Raw genomic sequence first — 18,719 nt, forward strand, 5'->3', positions numbered from 1 at the left:
AGGACATAATGTGCTCAGCTGTTTTGACATGTGGGCTAATGGTGGAAATGTTGCAAAGTCTCCGAGCTCTGAGCATCCTGGGCTTTTGTGTTGCGATCCGTAAAGTGATTTGCCAGGCTGACTGCTCATAGCACCAGCTACACTTCATCAGACTGATGGCAGCAGAGGGTCCCTGACATGAGTTCAAGGGAAATGTAATGACATGGATGCTCCCCAGGCCTTCTGTCTCCCTCCCTGTCTTTCTCTCTTTTTCGAACTCTTTCCCCTTCGTAATGATCTTTCTGTTCTCCCTCTATGTCTCTTTCTCACTCCGTTTCTCCTTTCCCAAACAAACAGCCGCATAAGTCAAAGTGTTTGTGTTTGAATGTATCATGCAAGTTGTCTGGCTGTCAGGGAGAGAGACCTCCTGTGCCTGCAGCGTGCCCTTCACAGAGCTTGTGTTTCTTTTACGAATAAAAGCCTCTCAGCACTGTCCTGTTTTGGCCCTGACGCCCCTCGGAGATAATACCCGCTTTAACACAAACCAAAAGCTCTCATAGTGCGGCTTTAATCTAATCACGATCCATTGTGCAGTCAAGCAGGCGTTTGTTAACTGGAAACAATCTATGTACAACATCCATCTCTGGAAACAAACACGAAGGGCCGAATCCCAACACACCCTCTTGAAATGGTGCTAAACCACTTTAAAAATCATTTGAGGACAAATCAGGAAGGTTTTAATGTCGTTGGTGGGTCAGATAATGCGTAATGTAGCTTTGAAAGTCTTATTTCACTCATGTTAATGTGGAGAGATGAAGAGCTCAAGAGTATGTGAGAGAGAAAGATAAGAAAAGCGAGGAACTAAAGATTAAAAGAAAAGGAGTCGAGCTAGAGAAGGTGAAAGGACAAGGATAGCTGACAGACAGAAAAAGGCAAAAGACCTGTGTAACATGTGATAATCTCTATAGGAAAAGTAATGTCTGGTGCCTTAAAGACAAACATTTACCGCCACTTTGCTGCAACCTAAGACCATAACAAAGGATGTTTCTGCTACTACGGTCACTTTTGACTCTCCCAAATTTAAAAAAAAATCTCTAAAGTGTAGAAAGCCATCTAGAAATCAGGCCCAAGCTATACGTTGGGCTGTTTCTTATGACCCGTGTTGACCAGGGGCTGGAAGTTGGCCTGCAAGCTTAAGGGCTAAACCATGGTGTCTGTGAAGAGAAAGCTAATGTAGACCAGGGATGGACGGGGATTTGAAACAATGCCCTGCTCCCAGATTACGGCGCACAGATACTCCACTGCCTCGGGCAAGAGTGTCTCAATACCTTATTCAGTGCGTGTACTATTATTTGTGTATTTCTAATACAGAACCAAATGAATGTAGTAAAAAACCTGCACCTGTGAACATGAATAATCACGAAGGGCCAGAGTGGACAAACACAGTAAACAGGAAAAATGAAATGTAAACGATAAAGGGCTTTCATGTTCTTTTTTATTGTCAGAACAAATTCATTTAAGATTTTTGCGTTTTTGCTTCGTGAATGTAAAAAACAGCTGAGTTTGGACCATATCCACTATCAGTGTTGTAATGTACTTAAGTAGAATTTTCACGTATCTGTACTTTACTTTGTTATTTATAACTTTTAGTTTCACTCCACTACATTTCCCATGGCATTAATAACATATGTGTACCGAGTTGAATGTTCTATGGGACCAAGTTGAAGTGTGGTGCTATTTTGGGCCCTGTTAGTGGTGTAGAAATAGTGATTTAACCTCTGCTCCAAAAGCTAGCGTTAGCAGTTAACCACCGGTTTGCGGTAGCTTGTTTAAAGCTAGAGACGCATTTGATTAGCATGAAAACATATCCCAGAGAACATTCGACTCTGTAAACATATGTTATTAACGCCTATGTTAATTTTGCACCGTAATTGTCCTTTAAGCATCTTAGTTACTCGTTACTACAAAATAAAATCAGAAGAAATTTGTTACAATGGAAAAAAGAAAGTTTGGCAAATCATTGCTCTTAGATTGCAAGTTAATGCACCCTCCATTCCAGTTGGTGACCTAATGCCTGTTTTTTGCCAAGAAAAAAATAAAATAAACATAGGCCAAAACAAAAGAAAGAGGAGGAAGCATAATAACTGATAGCGTCATGGAAGCACCTGCTGCAGGCTTTGCCGCCATGGTAACAGACGCTGAACACCCCAACGACAGTGGTGATGAAGGTAGCGTTACACAGCTTTGGCCATAATCAAAAGTTTTTTTTACTTTTACTTTTACTTCTAATACGTAAGTACATTTAATGTCAGAAAATTACTTTTGATACTTAAGTACAGTAAATATCAGATACTTTAAGACTTTTACTCAAGGAATATTCTAAAATGTGACTTTAACTGCTACCAAAGTTATTTTCCGGTAAGATACTTGTACTTTTACTCAATTTTTGCTTTCAAGTACTTTATACATACTGTCCACTATTAGGCTTCATGTTAAATCCATCCCTCCAGAAAAACGCGATTATGCGGCTTGCATGATTTCATAATCCCCGCATATTCATTGCAAAAAAGTCAAATATACAGTATATTTGCAGAAAGTTGAAAAATGTTGCGTTTACTTCACACAGGAGCAGCCATTTTCCCCACTTGCCATGGGAACATTATGAAGTGACGTTATGAAGTGACGTTATGAAGTGACGTTATGAAGTGACGTTATGAAGTGACGTTATGAAGTGACGTAATTATGCGACGTGAACGTCATCGAAAAGCAGGGTGTTGGGGGAATCAAACAAACCGCAGTTTTCCAAGTTCCTGCAATTTTTGCAAGTTCCCGCAATTTCATTGCATAAAATTGCATAAATATCCCATCTCATATTCCATCGCATTTTTTAAGAAAACATGCGGCATAATCAAGGATTTTTGCCCGCAACAATCACAAAAAAACTCTGGAAGGACTGTTAAATGTTCATTAGGTAACTTTTATAAAATAACTTTTTGTCATATTTGCTGATATTGTCCTGACAGTAGCATGTTGATAGTAAACACAAATCATTTTCCTCTGCCTTTACCTAGTGCTCCTAATGACATTTGCAAGTTTCCCCCGCACCCGAAGATTAACAACCAATCAGAGCTGAGGAGTCTCTAACGCAGTGTCTTCATACGGTTGACTCAGCCTACCATGCTTCCTTGAGGTTCATTACCAACTGTAAAGCTCAGACTCACCACTGCGAGTTGTACCCTCGGGTAGTATGGCCTGTCACTGGTACGACTTTATTTATAAGGCGATGCTTGGTGTGCTACCTCGCTACATTTGTTCTCTTATCACGCGGAAAAGTGCTGGTCGGCACTTCTTACGTTCTCAGGACATAATTTTGCTTTCTGTCACACCTTGCATTTTTTTTTCATTTTTCATGTGTGAATGAAGGAAGGAATCATTGGAGGTTTTTTCTCAAACAGATGATTGCATTTAAAATGTGCACATTTTACATCCTTGATAGAGGATCTTTATTTTCTAGATCAAAAGGACTTTATCGACTAAAAGACCATAACACATAGGAGTGAATCAGTTCGGGGGACGTGCTTTAAGTCATGTACAGAATTTCAGTCATTGTACGATTCAAAACAACCTTGGAAATATCTGCTTCTTCCAATTCATTACTTTGTCTCTTTGTCATTTCACTGAGGTTTAAGTCATTCGTCTACAAAATGGTTGCAAAAGTAGAGCTAAATACTAGGAATGAGTTTAGTTAGAAATAAAATATAAAAATAAAAAAGTGAAAAACAGTCTGCCATTTGTCCTCTTCTCTCCTCTGCTGATGTCAGAGACAAGACAAGTAGTGTTAAAGCAATAATTATTACTGTCATTTTCCAATTCAGTTGGAAAAAAAGAAAATGGTTCAGTTCACAAATTTAAAAGTTTTATGTGTCTTATTTTTGTTTCAATTTTCATTTTTACTGTAGTTACAGTCATTAATGGCCTAAATGCCATGGAAGGACATTTAACAGTGGTTCAAAACAATGAAGGACAGAAGTGATGTCACCTAGTATGTGAGATGTGTGTTAATCATTCAAGGGCTTAACTTTGGGTTCAACAATGGGGGGGGCGGGGGTTGAGATCTCCACTTTGGAACAAAATTGAAATTTTGAACAACAAACACATAATTTTCTGCATTCTGGTGAATTTTTCGGGAACAATTTGTGCCTTTTCTGCATCAAGTTATGGTGCAAGGAGTTTGCACTGGCCAGTTTTGATTATTGGTGGGGTTTTAACCCCCCCGTCTCCCCTGTAAATCACGCCTATGTAATCATTACTAAACGCCGTGGGGGTGGGGGGTGGGAGTGGGGGGTGGGGGCGTTAGGGGGTCAAAGCGTACAGATGCCCCAGCCTAGGCACTTGCAAAGGTCTATTTTGACCCTTAAAGTGCTCATATTATAATTTTGTTCTTTTTCCCTTTCCTTTATCGTGTTATATATCTTTTTGTGCATGTAATAAGTGAAAAAGCCCAAAGTCCCCCCCAAAGGGACTTACCATCTCCAACAAAAAACACTGTTCACAAACTGCTCCAAACAGCTCTACTGTAGTCCAGCCTTTACTTCCCGTGACTCATCACTTTGTAACACACGTTATAATGCTCGCCTACCTGCTAGCGTGGCACGCCCTCAAACTCTGCTTCTGACTGGCTAGTAGTCCCTACCTAGCTACTGGGCATGTGCGACTCCAAACAAAGATTGAACAGAAGTGAGATGTCTCACTCTGTAGCTAAAAAAGAGAGCCCATCACACAGGGTGAAAAGAGGAGCTGCAGCAATGTGCAGTACAACAAAAATATGGTGTTTTTTGAAAATGAAACCATGTAATTCTGGTACAACCTCTAAATACAATTATGAACCTGAAAATGAGCATAATATGAGCACTTTAAATGGGACCAAGTACAACAATTTACTTACTGACTTATATCACTGGTAATAAACAGTATATATATTTACATGATAAATACATTAATTGTTGTCATTAAAACACATTTCAACGTATCACCCCCACAGTTATTGTGACAACGGTGCAGGCGAAACGTCAAATGTGCAGAACGCACATGTGCCGTGGATGTACTGTAAATTTAAAGCAAACTGCAGCCTGATTAGAAAGGGTCAAAAAAGTTCCCACATGGGCTCAAAAAAGAAAAGGCAGGGTACGGCGAGAACAAACCAAAAAAATCAAAGGAGCAGAGAGGGAGTGGCCAAATTTCTGGCCCAAAAAAGTGTGAAAAAACTAGTGATGCACCGAATCCAGGATATTGGGCTTTTTGACGGGGTTAAACTTGATGGTGGAATTTTTTTCCACCAAACCGAACCCTAGGCTTGCACTATGCTGGTCGACGTAATGACGCCGCCGTTGATTACGGGAAGGTGTTTACCTAGGTGGAGCGTTCAATGCAGCAGGCTGTGAGAAAGTGAAAATGGAAATCGTGAGCAGAAAAAGTGTTGTTTGGCAGTACTTTCAGTCAAAAGAAGGCGATTCAAGTCCAGCTACATGTTCAATTTGCAATGCCGATTTGTCTCGTGGTGTCAAGGACCCTAAACAATACACAACATCGCCGCTGTTAAAACATTTGCGTATGAAACATCCGAAAGAATACGAGTTGCGCATGAAGGAATCTACAGACAGCAGCTAAAATGTAGCAACGTCAGGTACGGCAAAGGAAGGACAGTCACAGCTAAAGACTTGTGTTAACTGTTTGTTTACTTCATTAATGTGTTTACTGTGTTAATGGACTGAGGATGGGAGTAGGATTTCAGTATTCGGTTTCGTATTCGGCAGAATCTTAACCAGTGGATTCGGTATTCGGCCGAACCCCAAAAATCTGGATTCGGTGCATCCGTATAGAAGAAACGGCAGGTTTGACGAGCGAAGCTGAACGTGGTAAAGGTGAGGAGCTAAGAAGACTAGCGATAGAAACCTGCATTAGCGGACTTAGTTTTAACGCTAATGAAAAGACTGGCATCAGATGAAACTAGACGACCCAAGGCCGGTTTCCTGCTCCATTTCATGCTACCTTTTCTGGAAGGGGCTACATAACGTTTTAAAGTTTTAAAGGGAGGGAAAAACTGGCTGAGATTGACACTTTTTTTAAATGGTGTATTTTAATATTCCTATACACTGGGGTCCCAAACCAGTATTGGGATTGCATAAATTAGGTGGTGGTGCTGGAGCGGGTGTGGATAAGGGGGCCTGATTTGGAATCCCCCACACCCCTCCATAATTCCTAAAGGCTGGTGTGGATGAGCGGAGATATTGTTCATGTACAGGCTAACCATCCTGTTAAACTGCACCTCTCCTAGGTCTCTTTCTTCGCTCCTCCTTCAGTGTGACAACTGAAAATGCCATGCTTATTTGAAAGTAAACTGAAAGGTCTACCCTGAGACAGAAAAGTAATCAATACTAAGCTAAGTCAAACCAGACTCTCCCAAAACAGGGTTTCCGCGGGGTCTTAAAAAGTCTTAACAATTCAAAAATGTTAAAATCAAAATTTAAAAAAGTCTTAAATTTGCAAAAGTATTATGTTCTAGGTCTTAAATAATCTACGTCCATGTAACGCTGCCGCTAATGATCATTGAAATGTTTTTTTTTATCCTCTGGTGTCGTAGTTCTTTCTTTCGCTCGTCCAAATATAATTTGCTGTATATGTACGGATCATTATTTATTATTTATATATTATTTTTTAAGATAATTTTTTGGGGCTTTTCCGCCTTTAAGTGATAGGACAGCTAGGTGAGAAAGGGGAGAGAGAGAGAGGGGGAAGACATGCAGGAAATCGTCACAGGTCGGATTCGAACCCTGGGCCTCTGCGTCAAGGCATAAACCTCTCAGTACATGTGCGCCTGCTCTACCCAATGACCCAACCCGGCCACTACTCTGTGTCACTTTTGTTCAATTTTAATAATTTTATTTACTTTTCTAGTATTTTGTGACTCAGCATTTCGTTGTGCTTTTATGTTGTGATATAAGTCTTACATTTCATTCATAAAGGTTTATTTATAGGGTCTTATATTTGACTTGGTGAAACCTGCAGGAACCCTGATAAAATGCCCTGATGGAAAGGCCCTCCATCTGCAGTGCGTCTTGTGTCTGCGAGATGTAACTGTACATTTTTTAACAGCAACTAAGGTCCAGACACGTAGGAGCAGCATGAGCGTCTCCAGTTACACAAGTCCAGTGAGAGGCCTGCGTCTTGGAAAGATCTTTCAAAGATGACAATTTGTGCGATGAAACAATGTATTGCTGCCGAGAAAACATTTTACAGTTGAGAGGGAAACATCTAGGGACTCAATACCGTCATCGAGGGTTGCTCATTTCAGCAGGCGGTCAAAGCTATATTTCTCTTTTAAATTTCGAAACACATTATGTCCTGGTGTGACTCCACCAGGCTGAACCATTTGTACATATAGCTTTGAAAATGAAAATGCACTGTAGTTTGTATGTATGCCACGTATTTATTGTTGTATGCACCACATTGACTGCTGCCATATAAGACCGCTTTGGTCCAAGTAGTGTGGAGGTCCGGGTGGATTTTTGGGTCATAAAACACAACGCTTTCAAGCAAGGGAGCAGAGTTTGTGTCCCGGGGAAAACGCAAGACTTTCACCCAGGAAACAAATGTTCGTGTCCCAGGAGTACTACTTAAGGGGACTGGTGTTTTATTCTTAAGATTGTATTCATTACATGATAGTTAGAAGGTATGTGTATACACTCCGATCATTGTGGCCTGTTCCTGTGGAGCTATCTTGGAATTGAGGGTGGAAGTGGTCTGGGTGCTATACAGGGGTCTGTTTACTGGACTACCTCAACCTCACATTGGACAATGAATGGGTACGCAGCAGTGTTTTGGTAGTCTCCTGGAAAGAGTGCTTGACATGTCGTGCATAGTCTAATTTTTTTCGTCATGGACTGTCTATTCTATTGTATTTTTTTTAATATATATATATATATATATATATTTATAATTTTTTTTAATTTTTTTAAGTATAATTCTATCCTTATTATCTTATTTTAGTTCCCTCACTGATATTTCATTATCAACACAATACAGTTGTGCATTTTAATTTTGCCTCTGTTTGTTTGCTGTAAAAATTAAAACTCAATAAAATTTGAGTCTGAAAAAAAGGGGACTGGTGTTTTAAACCAAACCACAACTGTATTATTGGTGCCTAAACTTAACTGTTGTCGCCACATGACAGTCACTTTCTGTCGGCTAAACTCAACTGCAACGGCCGCTGAAAGGACCGTCACCTCGCGGTGCCCTGTACCCGGCACACAGTCACCTTTTGTCGGATAAATGTAACTGTAAAGACATCTAAACTTAACTGTCATGTGACCGGTCGTCACGTGACACAAGGTCACTATACTTAACTGTCATTGTGACCCGTAATTTTGTAGGATGTCCTAAGAATTGTTGCGCGTAACTTTTCGTACAATATCATACGAACCCGTTCATGACAATGCGTTGCATGATGTGTCTTCTTGAAACCGCAGCACATTTCAGCAGGTGGTGGAAGCTATATTTCGGTTTGGGGTTAGATTTCCTTCTTGCTTGCTAAACTATTGTTGCCTACTATTAGGCTATAGTACAGTACAACCCCAAGTTGAAGGGTGTTATAATGCCAGTCTTTGAGCCATCAGTAATGGTGCTTAAGGTGACCTGTTAATTGTGTTTTCTAACGGAAATTGGCAGGCGATTTTAATGCGCCAACGCAGCCGTCCTTGATGGATAATGGGTGGTATCTGCTCTGAAAGGGCCTGAGTTTGTGTGTGAGGCATTGAGGTCTAGCAGTTTGAATCTATAAAAGACGTAATTACTAAGAAAGAAACATTGGCTGCTTCACACAAGGATATTTTATTGGTCGGCTGCAGTTCTCTTGCAATTGTGCCCACAGCCTCATGTGGATATAGCCTTGCAGGATTTCAGTAATTTAAACGATAAGTTCCACACCTCTAACATACATTAGTTCGTAGCCTCAGCTATGAAGCCACTATGCAGCCTGGGTCTCAGAGTAGGAATCGAAGATCTTTTGTGGGGACCTTTCAGAGCAGTTTAATTAGCTGAGCCAACTTTTACTGCAGACAGAGAGAGAAAGGAGAGCACCACACCAGTCTGCTCCAGTTCATTGTGGGAGAAGACTTTACATGCAATGACGAGAATACCAGACAATTATGTGGCATGATTTATTTTCCCCATTTTCACGAATGTCAGCGTTGCAAAGGTTACCCTGTGAATATGTCACCACATCATGCTAATACCGCAGGTTGGCCCCTGATGCTGTATGGAAAGCTGGATGAATCGGACAGTGTAAGGATGCAGTGCACATCATGATAGACGTAGGCAGGGAGGAAGAGAAATGGAGAGAGCGAGACTGAGGACAGGAGGTGAGGACGGGAGGTGAGGATAGCACGGTAGATAAATGATGAGTGGGGGGGAGGTAAGAAAATGTAGGAGAGAGACAGAGAAAACCAAAGAATGAAAGAGAGAGAGGAAGAAAGAGAGAGAGAGAGAGAGAGAGAGAGAGATACAAAGGTACACAGTATTCCTGGGTGAAACCATCATTACTATGAGCAATGGTAGCAGTCACCGGCCATTACCTTAGCCATCCACTGTCATAAGCAGAACATTTTTCCAGCCTGCCCCGCATGTCAGGGGATATGGGAAGCAGGCTCCTGCATGCTGAATACGTCCTCTCTGCTCCCCGCCTCTTCGCTGGAGACCCAGCCGGCGCTCGCTAGGTGGCTATTTCATCATCAGAGGAAGGGACCTGTCGATAGCTTCTGGATGCGATCAATAAGGTCTTTCAGAGCTTTCCCCGTCCTCGTCCTTTTCACCCCCTTTTCATCTTTCATCCCCAAAACGTGAAAAGGATCAGTGAAATAAGATGACAAAACAGGCACTGTTTGTCCTCGTAAATGCCCTAATGATTTTCCACCCTGGTAAGGGTGAAGTGCCCGAGATGACTCCCATTCACGATGAGGGTGTATGGAGTGAGACAGTGTGGGCCAGGTAGCGCGTGGGGGTTCTGATTAGCCTTTTATAGCAAAGTGAGTTCTCAGGCTCTCTATCAGAGGTGAGAGTGAGTGACGGCCCATTCTGCTCAGTGAATACTGTCATGATGTGGGCATTAAGACTCACTCCTGGCAGGAAGGTTCACAGCGGCGCTGAATGAATGTGCATCACAGAAGTCAACTACCGGGCCCGGCGGCTGTCATCACAGCATGGCTACTTCTCCCGCTCTCGCTCTCTCTCTTTCTCTCTTTCACTCTCTGCATCGTTAATTGAAATGGCTGCTGCTCGTTGAAATACGTCAGCCGAGATTTTCGAAGCACGACTACTGTAGGAGCCGAACACATTTTATATATCTAGATTCATCTTTCGGGTCGTTATCCCTCAGTTATCAATACAGCAGCACTAATCATGTTTATAGTAAATATTTAAGATGCTTGATATTGGCTAGTTAAGCTGTTGTCAATTTACGATGTCCAACATTATGGGGTTTCCGTTGATATAAAATGTAAAATGGTGAGGAGAGGCTGATATATTGGGCTGCTGCTCCTGCTGCCTGTTTTTAATGTTATCTCCAATATGCTGCTATGCCATAAAGATAATAGCCATTTTTACGGATGTTTTGCAGGATTTACACCATATTCAACATTTAGTGCCTGACACCAGGTATTATAAAATGCTGATTTAGGTAAGCAAGTGTGTAACTATTCATATTAACATTACATTCGCATAGCCAAAGGTATGGCTCGAAAATTCAGCACTCATTTCCTCAGCTGTGTTTGCCCACCACGCCACACTGGATTGGAATTGTGACTTGAAATATTATTCGCAGCTAATCCAATATTCCATTTGTGTGGTTTGGAATTGAGTTTAAAATGTCAATATTACTTCAAACGCTGAGCCGTTAACTGAATTTATGCTCCGACTTGTGTTGTGTTAAGCACAATTCGAAGAAAGTTGCATTTGTTGTACCACTTTACCTTATCTTTTCTTTGTTGAAATGAGCACATTATGGGAGGAAGCTGAGATGAAAGATGAATGCATTTATCCTAATGTAATAAAAATGTGAATGCCCATATTCCAGCATTACTTCTGACACATTTCTATAGAATACAAGTGTGCTTTAAGAAGTGCTTTAAAGAGGAAAGTGTGCTGGCTTGCCAGATCTCCACTGACAGCTCATTTGCAAACTTTGGGAACTCTGAAAGCAATGGCTCGGTCACCTTTTGTTACCAGCCGAGTTTGTGCAATAACCAGCAGGGTCTCTGCAGAGGACCTCCGGCTGTGCTCCAGGCCTCTCCGGCTGTGCTAAGCTTTCTCTGTGTGAGAACAGAAGTACAGTTGTAATATATTGCTATTACTTAAATACGAAGTAGTATGTAATATTACTATTTGTTTGTTTTTTTCCAACATTGCCTGCAGCAAAAAAATAGGGAACAATATGTAATCAACATTAAACAGGAACACAATCAGAATAGGGCACTTTCAAAAATGTTATTAAAATTGACGTTGCCTTCCCCCCGCCCACCAGGAGTTTAGCTTCATTGATAATGCTTATGAAATGGGATGAGTGATGGCGGGTGCCTAACAGCTTCATAAAACCCCTCATGGTAAAGGAGAGAGACTGTGAATCCACTTAAAGGCAGTATTCCTCTCATGCTGTAGCGATTGAAAGGCCTGCATGTCTGTCTGAGCTTTGCCGGTCATGCTCCATACCGTCAGAGCAAATGAAGTCAAACGGGGGCTTAATTACAGCGATAAGTTGTTGCCCTGTGGCTAAAAACAACTTATCACTAAACAGCTGGGAAGAATTCTCTATTATGAATGCATAATTGGGTCCAGGATGACTGTCAAAGAGCACTTTTCTTTTTTTCTTTTTTTAAACAAGACCTCCTGTTGTGTTTTTCTTTCTTCACACCCTAAGGGTGTGTGTGATTATAGTGTGTTTTGCAATTTTTTGATTCAGCACGGCTTGTAACATCCATGTAAATAAGCTTTTAATATTCATCAAGTACCGTGCTGTGCTGCTGCTGCTGCTGCTACTGCTGCTGTGGTTTGACATTATTGTCTTATAGGTTCACCACAGTGCACACTGTACAGTTCTACTTGTGTAATTTAATGTGTACTGTTTACATCCCAGGCAGGATTGTGCAGCGAAGCTTCTCTGTAAGGAGCTGCTATAATGCTAAGCAACCTCATAATCCTTTATTTCCATGTTGCTCTGTACAGCACAAAGTGTTCTTGGTGCAGCGTGGAGGAAGCATTACACGTTTCTGTGGAATATTTGCCTCTTTTTTTGAAATACACAATAAGTGTCTACTGCTGAGAACAGACATGGAAGGTGGTTGTTTGCCGAGTAAGTGGTAGCCTTGAACTCGTGAAAGGCTTCTGAAGCGCTATAGCTTCAGAAGGTAATTGTTGTAATTAGATATACCGAGAGAGATCTCGAGTCCGGCAGCATCTCCAGTCTCGATCTCTTGGCGGAAATGTAACACATGAACAGAGATGTGGGTAATGCAGACGGGAGAAGAAACAAACAGAAATACACTTTTAAATAAATTCATGTGCCTGACAAAAAAATATAGATAAGAAAGGCACATACAGTGGATTCAAGTCTTGGAGGATTTAGGTAATTTTCTGTCATCCTTTGGCTATTTTTCTGTCTTAGTCTGCCTTTTCCTTTTTCTCCTATGTGTCTCTGGTCTGGCTGTCCTCTGCTCTATTTCTTTTTCTGGCACGCACGCACGCACTTATAGATAGAAAATTCCCTTTAGTAATTCCCTTTTTATCTAACTTTAGTCATTCCTTTTTACCGAGAGCCAGTTTACAGATCTTCCTGTGCTTTTGATTTGGTTTTAATGGATCAATTACGAATTTCTGACGCTTACTTGACGATCAAATATGTTCACAGGATACATAAATAACACTGTATATGTACTGGTAAACAGACACACACACACACACACACACACACACACACACACACACACACACACACACACACACACACACACACACACACCTTCCTTATTATCAAAGCAGCTACGAGACAACATTTTATCGGCATTCATTTTCATTCAGCATCCGAGGACGACTTTGATAAACAAAATGTACTATATCTATTGATTGGATCTACTGATTGGTTGTGTAGGCAGCACAGTCTTGTACCAACAGGTTTCAGGTTTTCTCATTTGTAGCAGCGGGCCTCCATACCTTCCTCACAACACCCTCGCTGTGTTTCTGTTGGGATCAGAATGCAAAGCTATTACACACTGGAGGCCTTGTCTCAATCACACCGAATGGCTATGAATTTTAAACGTGGGATTAGGGCCTACAGAGAAGCAGGCACATGGGAGAGACTCAGTCAGTTGAGTGCTAATTTGATTTCAAATTTCTATTCTTTTATTATTATTTTTTTCACAAACAGCGCCGGCAACACATTGTTAAGCAGGGAAGATGCGTTGCTTGGGCTTTAGTCCTTCAGCTGCTCCCCCAAATCACACCACAGCAGGAACTTACTCTGTCCAAAAGGACATGGTTTGATCATGATGAGAAAAAAAACCCCTCAGGCTACATCTACACTACTACATTTTGGTATTAAAAAGAATAGCTTTTGCTATGTTTACACCTCACGTCCACAATACTCCGGTGTTTCCGAGCCCCTGAAACGGAGACATTTGGAAACACTGCTGACCCCTGTTTTTGTTTCAAAACTCCGGGGTTGCTTTGTAGTCTGGATAAGCACAAACTGAGTTTTGGAAATGTTGATGCACATCAGTCAGTCTTATCGGTTAGGTAGGCTTACATACCTATCAGTAACAGTTCCACCTCGTCATCGGTCCAAGCAAATAAGTCCTTGGTCTTACTTTTGGCCATTGTTTTTCTTTCTCCAATGTATTTTCAGTATTTTCATCTTATACATCCTTGATTTCCAACCGCAGAGAAATGTCAGACAATCTGCTTCCTGTTTAAACCGGCAAGCACATGCCCAGTGTATATGAATGGTCATGTGATATGTGTTACAGTAATATAGACAGAGATTACTATACTAGGGCTCCAACTCTTGTGTGGATGGAGATCGTTTTTGTCTAAAAAAAAAATTAGAATGTAGTAGTGTAGCCTCCGTTGTTGGTCACCTAGTACTATACTGTTAACTGACTGATAATGTAACATTTAAATCCAAAACATTCATAAAAAGCTGATTTGTTACAGCGTTTCCATTAATTAAGAACCATTAACTGAATTTCCTGTCTGTTTTTGTATGTTTTTTCAGGTTGGTGTTCTGTTTCTGTTTTGATTCTTTGGAAAATGCTGAAATGCTCGGCTCCGCTGGGAAGATAACGTCTTCCACTTGAGTGATAATAATAAATCTTTGTCATCCTTCCTGTTGTTCCAGGTGGTGACATGGACGACTCATCCCCGTATGAACCTGTAGCACCTAACCGACACCCTGACGCATTCCGCTTGGCCTCCATCTCTTCAGGTATTACGGGTTTGATCTTTAACACTAAGGGCCCTATTTTAACGATCTAAGCACTGTGTGAAGCATATGGTGCAGGTGTGTTTTGGGCATGTCCAAATCCAATTTTGCTAGTTTGAAGGTGGAAAAAAGGGTCTGTGCGCTGGGCGCATGGTTCAAAAGGGATATACTTAGTGTCTTCATTAATTCATAGGTGTGTTTTGGGCATAACATGCTATCATTGCTATTATGATGGCGGATTTGCACCGTAATATTTTTACTTGTAATCTTTGGTCAATGGCGCGATCACTTCCCGCTGCCTCAGAATTCACCTGAACACACCTCCCTGTAAGACCAGCATGCCCGTGGGCGCAAAGATGGGCGCAGGTGCATTTGCTATTTAAACGACGTGGGCGCTGGACGGGAAATTGACAACTGCGTCGGTCTTAAACTAGCAAAGACACTTGCATCGGGCTTTGCGTCGGGCTTTGCGCCGGATGCAAGATAGGGCCCTTGGTTTTTTTGTGAGATGCAATATGAGGGGAAATATTTACTCCAGAGAGGGTAAAACAGAGGTTCCTTTGGGATAAATAACAATGTAGTGGTCTAAAGAGCCTGTGTCGATCGTTCCTCACTGGCATCCCACCGGTCAACCGTCGTTGGCCTTCGAATGAATTGGGTTTTGTGGCGTGGTCATGTAACTATGTACGTTACTCAAGTACTGTACTCAAGTACAAATTTGAGGTACTTGTACTTGACCTGAGTCTTTTCTTTTTGTGCCACTTTCTACTTCTACTCTGCTACATTTCAGAGAGAAATATTGTACTTTTTACTCCACAACATTCATCTGACAGCTTTAGTTACTAGTTACTTTACACATTAAGATTTTTGCACACAGAACACATGTAGTTTATAAAACAAGATGTTTTATTATAAATTAAACTACCCAACAATACACAGGCCTACAAGTCCAGCTGATATGATTAGCCTATTAAACACTTGATTGACAGAACTGTTTAGATGCTTTCCAGTTTCTAAAATGTGAGGATTGTTCTGCATTTTCAATGCAGGACTTTTACTTGTAACAGTAAGTTGAGTATTTTTACAGTGTGGTAATACTTTAAGTACTTAAGTAAAGGATCTGAATACCTCTTCCAAAACTGCTCTTGTGACATATTGCAACATTGGTTGTGGGCTTGTGAGGTAAACCACATACTCTCAGTGTATTACCCCACATTTTTTCCCCAGCTATTGACTTAGCTTTCAGTTTGATTACCTCTTTGGTTCACTAATTAAACAGCCCAGCACTCAGCAGGGGTGCTATAGCCTGCTGTCTGATTTACGGGTTATTACGGTCACGGTATCACTAATCAAGGTAGATCTTATTATAAGACAGAGCTACAATGGTTAATGCAGTGCAGAGAAGCAAGTAAATACAATAGGTGTGAGTGGACACAAGGACCATCCTGTCCATTGCCAGAGTTACAGGCTACAGTCATTTGGAAATTCAATCGTTTTCTTTCATCCAGTTCTGACAGGAATTTCCGGAGGATGTTGTCTTCTATTTTTTTTTCTTCCTTTTTGCCAAAAGCAATCTACAAACACTGAAGACAGCACATTTTCCCTTTCTTTTGGCTGATGTATCTTGCTTTGTTTTTAACTGGGAGGTACAAGAAAGACACGCTTCTTGTATAATCCCTTTAGCTGGAAATCAGCAGTGTATCACTTGTTTTTGAAAATGCGCTGTTTGATATATTAAAAGAAGGAGAGAGTACCAGAATAAATATATTTTTTTTAAATGCAGACTTTGATTACTTTGGCGTTTGGAGAAATGATGGCAAACTGCCTTCGCTGATTTAAGTGCATATTCATCTAGAAAGCGCATTCTTCCGCCAAGGCTGCACAAATTGTTATTTTAATGATAGAAAATGCTCAGCAATTGCACCTGGATTTTGACTGAGCAACAATCATGCAGATTTATGATTTATGATATAGGTCTTTGTACAACAAACTTTCAAGTGAGTAAGACTCATGACTACAGCGTTATGGCAAATTCAATGTATCCTGTTGCTGTTGAGCCACCTATAGGTAAAATATATATCAAATATTGCAAAAATAATTCAAAGTTGATTCAGCCATTCATTTAAAGTTGCTATATGTAACTTTCAGTTTTTGTTGATTCTAGCTGCCGCTTTGGACAAAAGTGGCAGTGTTTTTACCACACCTGCTGTCGAGATTGTTGTAACCAACGTCATAATAACTTAGATTACTGTAATAAAGCGCATTTCAGGAAACCCAAGGACGCTTTACACAGGTACAAGGGGACAAGGGAAAAGAAAATAGTAGGCCAACACAAACACGGACTAAAAGGAATAAAAAAGTTGGCGCTAAATGAAAGGGGGACGTAATTTAATGTTGGCTACTGACATACAACCACATCGCACATTGTAAAGTGATTTTATGAATGGAATAAACATTACATACCTGAGGGCCAATTCGGGGATGTTTTTGAATAATTTACAATCCCGTAATTGTCTCCATCTGTTGAAAGCCTGAGCGAGATTGACTCGGATTTCGCCCGTTGTCTTTCACTTTCCCTTTTAGCTTTCAGTAGTTCTTTGTTTAATTTCCTTCTTTCCTGTGATGGTCCTGCCCCATACATCAGGCACAATCAGGCCTATATAAAGAAATCTCCTGCTTCTTTTTACCTGGCTGGATACAAAAACACAGATGCTTTTTTCCGGTGTTACACCGAAATCTGTGACCCACCAGAATGTGTGCTCTGTAGCTGCCGTAAATCATTCTGTGACTTTGCGGGAAACATCGGGCCCGGGCAGATGCCTTACTAAAAACTATATAAAAATAGCGTTCTTTTCACTGTTAGTCTCGTTTTCTGTTTCAAAAACATTTAAAAGTTACATATAGTCACCAGAGATGTTCACAAGTCATTTTTCGGAAGTCCAAGTCGAGTCTCAAATCTTTGAGCTTGAGTCCAAGTCAAGTCTCAAGTCTTTGAGGGGCAAGTTCAAGTCAAGTCTCAAGTCTTTTGCAACAAGTCCAAGTCAAGTCTCAAGTCTCTGGCCATCTGATCCGTCCTTAACACTGTATTGTTAAATCTTATGAATTCAAAGCATGTCCTGTAGCTACCATCCATACAGTACAGTATCAAAATCAGTTGTAGGATAACTTTATGGGGTCTACTTAACACATCCCTCTAGCCCTCGGACCTGGTGAAATATTAACCTAAGTCTGTCACATCATATGGATACAACTATAAAGATACAATTTGCCCAGCATTAGCACAACACTTTGCGATGGTTAGCTTGTTACCTGTGACGATATATGCTAAATGTAACGTCGCTTTCACATTAGCAAGTGGCTGACCTATCCGGGTGCGTTTTGAGACGCCTGATGAAGTTCGATGTTGTTGATCTGGTATCATTTATCTTGGTGCCACACACCTTGCATGTAGCTGTTCGCTTACTGCCACTGTTTACCAAGTTATTGAAAGCAAAACTAACGACAAAAGGTGGTGTCGCCATCGTCAATGCATTTTTGTGAGTGCGCGAACATAGGCATAGCACACGCGTTACGTTGCACATTATGGCAAAGGCAGGGGACATGCAGCTCGGCATACGTTTCTCCAAGGTATATGTGCCAATAAAAGAAAGACTCGGGTCCCCATCTCTGATAGTCACTTTAAATGTAGCTGCAGTTGCCCCATGTGCTCAGGAAATATGGCCATATATGTCAAATAGACCTTCAATGATTAGGCAACCAGTCATAATAAAAAACTCTTGTATAAGCGTATAGTGTATAAGCAATATATATTAAAAAAACACACATTTGTTTTATGAACCAAATTTGGTATTGGAAAATCTGTGTAGGCAGAAATATGCATGGATAGAATCCAGTTCAGGAGTTAAAATGTGAAAATGTAGAGTATGTTCTAAATGAGCACAACATTTCCTAAGTTTTATTGACGTATGTTTATTAGTTTTGTGATGCCCTGCTAACTAACAATCAAGTGAGATAATAACCAAAGTACAGACGCTTAACTTTAGCCTAGCAGTGTAGGAGTACAGTGTACAACAGGGGACTCATTACTGCATCCATTTTGCTTCCGCTGTTTCCTCAATTCTCTCCAAGGTGAAATATTGGATTGGCTCTCTAAAATCTGTTTAGCCGCAAGCTTTCCTCATTATTTATCATTTCAGAGGACAGAGTAATTGATTGTGGC

At 40.9% G+C, this 18,719-nt stretch overlaps 1 protein-coding gene across 2 annotated transcripts in view; it reads left to right on the forward strand.

Moving 5' to 3' along the window:
* The window catches only part of LOC120561138 (GDNF family receptor alpha-2-like), a 79,599-nt gene that overhangs the window by 5,006 nt on the left and 55,874 nt on the right, over positions 1-18,719 (forward strand). For both annotated transcript variants that reach the window (XM_039804104.1, XM_039804105.1), the window contains exon 3: positions 14,417-14,503. In XM_039804104.1, the coding sequence (XP_039660038.1) occupies positions 14,417-14,503 (87 nt within the window). The remainder of the gene's footprint in view (positions 1-14,416; positions 14,504-18,719) is intronic.

Source organism: Perca fluviatilis, chromosome 6 (assembly GCF_010015445.1).
Source record: "Perca fluviatilis chromosome 6, GENO_Pfluv_1.0, whole genome shotgun sequence".
In the NCBI taxonomy this organism is placed as follows: Eukaryota; Metazoa; Chordata; class Actinopteri; order Perciformes; family Percidae; genus Perca; species Perca fluviatilis.